Raw genomic sequence first — 9,013 nt, 5'->3', positions numbered from 1 at the left:
GGGGCCATCGGGGCGTCCAGGCCCAAGCCCCCTGCCCTCCAGGCCCCCCACTCACGTTGGCCCTCACCCCATCCTGCACGTCTGGCACACGGGGCATGGCGTCATACAGCGACGAGACGTAAGTGATGATGGACTTCTCGTCGGGCTGAGGGACATCCACATCTGCAGGGAAGGGCAGCTCAGCGGGGGCTCTGGGGCAGACAGCAGGGGAAGGGGCAGGGAGGAGGGCCACGCAGACGTACCCTCAGGGTCCAGGAGCCGCGTCACTCCCAGGTCCCGCTCCGCCACAGAGAAAGCCTGGTCCAGGTTCTCCAGGTTGGTCTGCCGGTACACCTTGTTCATGTCGATGAGCATGGGCCTGGGACAAGCAGGTGGCTGGTCAGGTGGGTGGGACAAGACCAGCGGCCACACCACACAGGCAGGTGCACAGGCTTGCTCTTCACACATCCCAGCAACCATGGACCCCGCCCCACACTCACCCTGAAAGGTACGCTGCCACACGGGCAGAGCTGAAAGCGCCCTGCCAGCCCCATGCCCAGGAGCCAGGGCCCAGCAAGAGGACTGTGCAGAGCGGAGAGTGCCAGGCAGCGCTCCCTGCAGCCACCCTGCCCACCAGGCCCCTCCGGAGGCATCCACAGCAGGCACATGCTCCTGGCTGTGAGGACCAGCAGCCTGCAGGCCCTCCAGCCTCGAGGAAGCGGTAGTGCTTGTGAAGGGCACCAGGGTAGGGTCGGGCCCTGAACTCCACCACCCCGAGGCGGCCAGCTGGCACTCATCTCTGTTCCTCCTGCCCTCCTCCCTGCCCCGACGTGTCTGAAGCTGCCTAGCGGAGGCACTGTGGGGGTGCCCCCAGCCCACAGTCTCCTGCCCCCGGGGCCATGTACTTGTGTCGGTGGATGATGGCATTGAAGAGGCGGCCGTCTCTCCAGCTGGAGGTGAAGTTGTCACATCGCAGGCCCTGGTACCCTTCCACCATGCGCTGTGACCACAGCAGCAGCTTCTCCTTGGCCGTCATATCCTCCGACTGTCCGCTCACCTGGATGTCTGAGATCTGCCCACAGCGGACAGGAGGCCACAGCTCAGCCACGGCTGTCAGGCCTGCCCTGTGCCCACAGCCACATGCACAGGGGCAGGGGCAGGGGCAGCGGCAGCTCGGCACCCAGGGGAGTGCATGGGGCCACCAAGCTAGCCAGGGCAGCACTGGGCTCCAGGGCCTTTCCCTGTTGGGAAGCTGCTGGGACTGGCCATGCCTCAGGGCCACAAGTCCAGCCACTCCAGCTGGTGGCAGCTACCACCACGCAGCTCAGAACCCCCAACCCTCACTGCCACCACACAGCAGGTGCCCACTCCCCTAGCTGGGGAGGGCTAGGCTGCACCCTGCACCTCCAGGGGCTGGGATGGAGCAGAGTGGAAGGACAGTGGGCATAAGAGGAGCCCATAAGTATACCCCTAAACCTGGCCCAGAACCCCCAGGCCTGGAAAAGGCTGGGGGTCAAGCTCCATCCCTAGTTTCCGGCTGGCAGGTGGGGCCTCTGGCAGCCTGGCTTTGCACTCAGTGGCATGCTCAGGCCAGGTTCTGCCCACCCACCCCTAGCGGCCTGTCGTCCTGCCAGCCTGTGTGACTCAGCTGCCGTGCCAGCACCAGGCTCTGCCTGCTCAGCTCTCAGATTTGTGGTTTCCTGTGCAGCTAGGACAAGCAGCGGGTGACTCAGCCTGCGCTGCTGCAGAAGCCTCCCCAGGGCAGGCACCGGGGCCTGCATTCCTCCACAGGGAGGCTCCAGGCCCTGCCCAGCCGGGGCCAGAGGGCACGGATAGGTGGCCTCAGAGAGAGGCCTGTACCCTCAGGCCACAGATCCAGTCCAGGGCTGTGGCTGGCAGGAAGGCACCCAGGCGCCACCATACCTATGGTGCCAGCCACCTCGTGGGCCACACCCCAGCCAGAAAGCGGATCAGCCCGCCAGCCGAGGAGCCCAGGCTACTCCGCAAACTCCTGCAGGGGGTGGGGGTCCCGGGGGCAGGCGTTCTACCTGGAAGTGCAGAATGATTGTCCAGATGAGGCCAAGGGTCAGCTTGGGGTTGCCGTCGGCGATGTCGTCATTCCTGATGTTCACCAGCTTCACCTGTGAGCAAGGGACTCTTGGTCACGGCCCATAGGGCAGGGCTGGCTTAGTGAGGGGCTGGGTGGGGCCCAGGGCCAGGTAGGCAGCCTTACCTGGCGGTGCCGGAGGTAGTCCAGGGCAATCTGGACATTCTGCAGCTTGTGGAAACGCATTCTCCCCTTCTCCCGGGGCTGTGGGGAGGATCGGTCAGCACCCACAGTACAGCTGCAGCTCCCAGGCCCCACCCTCAACACCCGCTAAGCACTGCAGTGACCGAGTCAAGGGTCTTCCCCAGGGGGCAGCAGCCCCTCTCATCCCAGGTTCACCCTCCCCCGCAGGGAAAGGGAGGCCACCGGCCCAAGGGCCAGGCCAGGCCCATCAGGGCTCGGGAAGTCCAGCGATCCAGGCTGAGGGAAGGAAGGAAGGGGCGGGAGGAGACAATAGCCAGGACGCCTCATGTGGAGGGCAGTGGCACTAAGGGGGGTCCTCCTGCCCGGCGGCGGCAGCCACAGCAGCTGCTGGTGGACCCCAGGCCAGCTCTGGGCAGCACGGTGGACAGGCAGCTTGACACCCAACCACCTGCCCGCCCAAGAGCCAGGCAGGGGTCGGCCGATGGGCCGCCAGCCCCCAGAAAGCTGGGCTCCATGGTCTTGGGGAGCTCCCGTGCCGCTGCGGCCAGCAGGCACAGCCACTCACCAGGCGTGAGCTCCTGCTTACGTCCCGCTCCCTCGGCTGCCCAGCCAGAGCAGGGCAAAGGGTAAAGGGCAGAGGTCAAGGTTCAGAGTCCAAGCAGCAGAGAAACCAAAGCAGAGCAGAGCGTGAGGTTACTGTGTCAGAGGGCCCCGATGTGGAGGGCAGCAAGGCCCAGAGCGGCCGAGGTCCGAGGGTTGCGGCCACTCCCAGGCCAGGCCCTCAACTGTGATGCCCAGCAGCCTGGGCAGGAGGCACTGCCAGGGACGAGGCCAGGCTGCCCCCAGAGAGACGGCAGGAAGGGCTAAGCTGGATTCTGAGTAGAGTGGGCGGCCGGAGAGGCCCCAAGGAGGGAAGGCAGGCAGAGGTCTCCAGGTGGGGGCAGGCAGGGCCCGGAGGGGGCAGGGGCACACGTACCAGGCTGTCCCCCGAGAGGACTTCCAGCAGGGAGATGAGGTTGTGGCCATCGCGGAGGTCTTCATACAAGTCACTGATGTGCCTCTGGGCCTGTGGGGACAGCAGCAGCTGAGGTGGCCAGTCCCCCAGAGCCACCAACAGTCCCTGGGAGGCTGATCCACCGAGTGGGTGCCAGTACCAGAGGGAAGGAGGCGGGGGCTGAGTCCCCCAGGAGCCCATGGAACACGCCCCTGCCCCGCGGAGGCACCTACCTCTGCCCTCCAGTGCTGCAAGGAGAGACCAGGAAAAACCAGAAGGAAGAGGAGGAAGAGAGAGACAGGAGCAGGCGTAGGGAAGAAAAAGGACAGAAAATAACAGGTTTCAGAGATGAAAGGTGAGTGCGCAGGCAGCATGGGGACAGCCTTAGGCGGTGGGGCCACCCTCCCTCAGCGGCTCCCACAGCCTCGGCCCCTGTGACACGCATAAGCATGCACCACCAACCTTGATGAGGTGCTTGTTGACCCACTTGGTGAAGGTTTTCTTCTGCACACGATCCCGCTCATCTGAGGGAGACAAGACCGGTTTACCTGGGGCCTGGGAGAAGCCCTGGAAGCTGTCTGGTGACCACCATGCAGACACGGCAGCCTGGCTGGCCAGGTCCCGCCTGGGGAGCCCCAAAGCCTCCCTCAGATCACACACTGAGACCCAGACGCCCTCACCCGCAGCCCAGCCAGGACAGCAGAGACCCAGGTGCCAGGGGCCCAGGCGCCGCCAGGTGCACCACCCCACCCGACTCTTCCCCCGAGGAAATGGGAGGGTCCTGAACCGCACCCTGAGCCCAGGGCACACATGTCCCGTCCTGCACTCCCGCCGCCCCCTACAGACTGAGACCCAAGCAGGGGTGTGGCAGAGCCAGAGCCAGGGCCAGGGCCCGCTGGGGTGTTAGAAGGGAAGCTGTGTGTGCTGCTGACAGAGCAGCGAACCTTCCCCAGCGCGCAGAGTTCCTCGCCCGTCCAGGCCTGACACCTGATGCTCAGAGGCCCCCCATCAGCCTCGTGGGCTCCTGTTGGCCCACTCTGTGTTGGGTGGGGATGGCTGGCCCCCGACCCCCATCTCCAAGACCAGCCCCCGACCCGGTGCCAAGGCTTCCTGCCACAGGATGTGGGCCTTCCTCCCACAGGGGCCCGCCCTGCCTGGCGGGGGTGCCCAAGGGGAGCCCTGCTACCTTTCTTGCCCTCAGAGGCCCTGAGCACAGCCAGGTACAGGTTGTCCTCCGAGCTGGTTCTCTTTCGGCCCAGGCCCTCGGGCGCCGGCACGCGGAGCTGGTTCTGAGACATGCTACCCCCACACCTTTGTCGCCCAGACCCTCAGCCTCAGCACAGTGCTCCGGGCAGCCCCGCGTGGCACACAGGCAGCTGAAGGCTGGCGGCCCCACGAGACGCTCACTCGGAACAGGGGCACAGGCTCAGCTCAGAGCCCCAGTCGATGTGGCCACTCCCTGCCTGCTATACTCCCTGGTGAGGCGGGCCCGCCCCTAAGGCCCCACCCCGCCCAGGCCGCCAGGGAGGGGAGTGTCCCGGCGGGAAGGAGCAAGGCGCCCCCTCCCCCACAGACACGCCCTCAGCCCGCCAGAGACAGGAAACCGGGGTTTCCTCACCCATCCTGCCCAATGCAGTCCCCGAGGGGGACCTGGGGACACAGGGGGAGATGGCACTTCACTGCACACCAGACGATGCCAGGACCACAAAGGAACACAGGCCATCCCCACAGCCACCCAGAAGGACCCCCCAACAGACTGAAGGGCTCCCCCAATGGGAGGGGCTCTGAGGCCACGCCTCTCTTTGGAGCTCCCTCCAGGCCCGGGCCAGGCCCTACTTCAGCCTCTGCCCACCCACCCTGCCGCGGCGGACTCGGGAAGCCGCTGACACTGGGCTAGGGGAGGGGTCCTGCTGCCCGTCGGCTCTTGCAGCACCCCAATCACACCTCCTCACGGACCTGCATGAAGCGGGAAGCACACCCTACCCCACGGTGCCTGCCCTGCCCCAGGGCAGGCCAGGCTACTGCTCCGGGGCCAGTGGGGTCCCACGCCAGGCCTAGCCCCTTCCAAGCTGCCCATCTGGCACATCCTGGAGCAGCGCCCACCTGCAGAGCCCACCCTGGCCCAGGCAGACACCTTAGGCCGGAGGCTCGTAGCTGACTCATGGAGGCTGGGCCCCGTGGGGGGATGGAGCATCAGGAAGCCCCAGGAAGGGGGGGGGCCTGCCAGTGAGTCAGGGATGGGGAGGGGGCCCAGGCCTGTGACTCACGGAGGGGAAGCCACACCTGAGGCAGGACCCGGGCGACCCCAGGGGTGGGGGGTGCTGTTTGCAGCTGGGTGGGGCTCAAGGGAAGCAGCCTCCTGTTGTAAAGGGCAAAGGGCAAAGGGCCTGCGCTGGTTGAGGCCTCTGGCTCCCTGGGGTCCGGGGCGGAGCTGCCTCTGGCCAGCTTCTGGGCCTGCCCAGCCCACCCGACCACCATAGGAAAGAATGCGCTGCCCCAACCACAAGAATGTTCCAGCTGTACATCAGGCAGATTCGGTCCAGCTGGGAGCTGCACTCAGGCCTCGGTTCTGGGAAGAGCTCACCCCACCCCATTCCTACTGCCCGTGAGGCCGTGAGGGGGGGCCCAAACCCCTCAGAGATGAGGAAGCCCCCACGCCAAGGGGCACGGTCAGCCCCCAGGGCTCTGCCACGTCTTACACCCCACCCCGCAAAGACACTCCTTGGTCTCCATGCATGGACTCTGAGCCTGGTGTGAGATTCAGGGTGACCCTCTTGCTCTGCCTGTCTGGCCCAGCAGCCTCCAGAACCTCAGGAGTCACAGAAGCCCCCAAACCAAAATCTGACCCCGTACTGGTCAGCGCCTCCAGTCGTGTGCCAAGGGCACCCCGCACCCCACACCTCTGCCACCCGTCCCTGGGTCCAAAGCCTCTGGAAACACTGTCTGCCTCTTCAGAAGCCCGGGGCCCAGCACCAATCCTGAGGCCAAGCACGGCGCCTGCTGGGCGTGAGGCTCTGGGGGCCCGGCCGTGACCAGGTGGCTCCTGCCTGCGGGAACGGGGCTGCCACTCTGCTGAGGGGCACAGCGTGAGATCCCGGAACAGCCAGGGAGGTGGGCACAGGGAGTCCAGGACAGCTGGAAACCGGGAGCCGGGGCCAAGGTCCAGGACCCGCGTGGGCCCCACCCTAGTCAGGCCCCTGTTCCAGCCTTCTCCCTGCCACTAACAGGCCTCCAAAGATGCCACCCTGGGCTGGGCCAGGGACAGGAATGGGGCAGGGGCTCAGGGAAGGGAAGGGGCAGGGTGGGGAGAAGGGCTGGGGCAGGGCAGGGCTGGGGCTGGGTGGGCTGGGGGCTCAGTCAGGGGCCTCCACCTCCCAAGCCTGGCTCGAGTTCCCCTTCCCCACTTCCTGCCTCTGGGCGCCTCTTTGCTCTGAGCTCTTCCCTCGTCATCACCTCCCCTCCCTACCAGCCCAGCCTGCCCCTTTGATCCCTACCATGGATGCCCCATTCCTCGTATTCTGACCCTAAAACCAACAGACACCCCCTCCCCACCGCCCTACCCAGCCAAGCCACACCCACCCTCTACAGCTGTGGCTCAGTTGGCTCTCCCACCTGGGACGTACCCAGAACACCCCCAGCTCAGGTGCCTCTGCACACCTGCCTGACACCTGTGCTGTCCAGGGCAGCTGACCCTCGGCCGCCAGCCCAGGGTCCCTCACGACAGGCACTGCCATGGCCCTCTGAGGAGTGTCGCCCCCCGTTTTATGGGTGTGGATGCTATGGCTGAGGTCCCGCCGCGAGTGGAGACAGTTCTAGGACGGAAACCCCAAGACTGGGAAGGGAATCCCACGGGCCCAGGACTGCAGCAAGCCCACGGAAGGCCTGGAGCCCCGCCTTCAGCACCTCCTCCCTCCCCCGTGTCCTGGAAATCCGGGCCAAAGCCCAGGCTGACGTGAGCCGGCTGGGAGTCCGCCAGCCCCGCCCCCTCCAGCCCCTTCTCTAGAGACAAACAAATGGGGGTAGGGGAACATCGCCCCGCCTTCTTCCCCAGGTGTTTCCGGAGCTCCGGGGGGCAAGGCTGCACCTGGCCAAGGCACCACCCCCGTCCCAGGCCGGGCGGCGGTTCCCAGCAGAGACCAAGCCCCACCAGGTGAGAGCAGTGGCGGCACCGAGGGCCACCAGCCACGCCACCGCACCCACCTACGCAGCACAGCTGCCGGTAGAGGTAGCCCCTGCGGGCCCGCTCGCAGCCCCCATCCAGCCAGCACGGCCGCTCCAGCAAGACCTCCCTCGGCGAGGCAAAGGCGCCCCCCGCTCCCGACATGCCGGTCACGGGCTGAGCCCCGGTTCGAACCCCGGACAGTGCGGGGAGCTGGACCGCGGCTGCGCCTCTGCTTCCAGCCCACGCTGTGAGGCCGCCGGCTTGGCTCCCCACCTCTTCCACCTCCCCCCACAATCCGCCCACTGCGGGAGTCAGGCCCAGACCCAAAGAACCTGCCCCTGGCGCACAGCCCCGCCCAGCGCAGCCAGGAAGCCGCGCCCCAACCCACGGGCCGGGCTGGGAGGCTGCCCCGGGACTGCGGCGGCATGGGAGGGGCCTCCCAGCAGGATGGCACTGTGGGGCCCAGGGAGGAAGGCAGGGCATGGGGCCAGGTGGTGGGCAGACAATGCTAGGGGCAGAACCGAGGGGCTGAGCCACGTCTGGCACCACCTGGGAGTAGAGGCATCCTGTGAGCCAGGACCGTGGCCGAAGGGGGCAATTGTGGGCTGAGGTGGGGAGGCAGGGACAGTGTCTGGTTCCCGGCCAAAAACATGGATGGGGAAGAAACCCTCAGCCCAAGTCCCATCCTGGCAGCTGAGTCCCCGGCAGCTCCGAGCGTCCTCAGCTCCACGCCTAGAAGCCCCATCTTGACTCATCTCAAGTCCGGGGATCCAGCAGAGGAGCTGAGCCAGGCAGCGCCCTCACTGCAGGAGAGGTCCAGCCGGCCAGGTCCCCGATAGGCAGTCCCTCTGGCCAGAAGCCCATGCTTGAAACTGCCCAATCCCCAGGGCCCCGCCCCAGGCTCCATTCACTCCAGCCCACCCCATCCTGTGCTGGGCACAGCTGCCACCTGGGACCACAGCCCAGGAGCTGGTGACTTTGAGCAGGGAGGGCAGGGCACAGCCTGGCTGCCCCCACCCCCTGGGGGGCCTGAGGGCATGAGGGCACCTGCCTCACCTGTGTGCGGCTCCACCCCCTGCTCTGTGGGCAGGGAGCCACCTCTACTTCAGTGATGGCCGGACAGACACCTGCCCCACTTGTCCCTGCCACGGCGGCTGCCACAGGCTCCTGCCCTGCCGGCCTCCCCTTCCACCCTCCTTCCCAGCACAGGCTGCAGGCTGAGGGCCACCGCAGAGCCTGCCCCGCCCTGGGACTGCAGCAGGGTCAGGGTCTACACTGCAGGGTGGGGCGGGGGGCAACACTGCTTTCACTGACATGCAGCTTGGAAACAGGAAGAGGAGGGCACAGGGAATGAAGGGGCGGGAGGCAGGCGGCCCCTCTGCCCCGCCCCGAGTCCCTGGCAGCCACCAGTTGGGCTTACCTTGCTCGTCCTGTGCCCACCGACGCCCCCTGCGCCAGTGCCACACAGCGGCCAGGGTGACGACATGGCCCACAACCACCAGGGAGGGAAACAGGCTGCCTGAGGGCTCCATGGCCACCACACAGAACCGCCAGGGCTGCCCTTCCTGCGCTGGGAACCGGCTGCTCCAGGCTAGACAGCCCCCTCCCTGCATGCAGGGTGAGCGAG

At 66.8% G+C, this 9,013-nt stretch overlaps 1 protein-coding gene across 1 annotated transcript in view; it reads right to left on the bottom strand.

Annotated features, from left to right (window-relative positions):
• The window catches only part of PLEC (plectin), a 26,658-nt gene extending 19,110 nt beyond the window's left edge, over nucleotides 1–7,548 (bottom strand). The window contains exons 1-8 of the mRNA XM_011938213.1: nucleotides 7,425–7,548; nucleotides 3,687–3,748; nucleotides 3,207–3,296; nucleotides 2,213–2,290; nucleotides 2,028–2,120; nucleotides 885–1,051; nucleotides 243–358; nucleotides 52–162 (exon numbers count right to left, since the gene is read on the bottom strand). Of these exons, the coding sequence (XP_011793603.1) occupies nucleotides 52–162; nucleotides 243–358; nucleotides 885–1,051; nucleotides 2,028–2,120; nucleotides 2,213–2,290; nucleotides 3,207–3,296; nucleotides 3,687–3,748; nucleotides 7,425–7,548 (841 nt within the window). The remainder of the gene's footprint in view (nucleotides 1–51; nucleotides 163–242; nucleotides 359–884; nucleotides 1,052–2,027; nucleotides 2,121–2,212; nucleotides 2,291–3,206; nucleotides 3,297–3,686; nucleotides 3,749–7,424) is intronic.
• Between the last annotated feature and the right edge of the window lie 1,465 nt (nucleotides 7,549–9,013).

This window comes from Colobus angolensis, unplaced genomic scaffold (genome assembly GCF_000951035.1).
Source record: "Colobus angolensis palliatus isolate OR3802 unplaced genomic scaffold, Cang.pa_1.0 Scaffold17, whole genome shotgun sequence".
NCBI lineage: Eukaryota > Metazoa > Chordata > Mammalia > Primates > Cercopithecidae > Colobus > Colobus angolensis.
The sequence above is the reverse complement of the archived record's forward strand: the minus strand, read 5'-3'. Positions and strand labels throughout refer to the sequence as shown.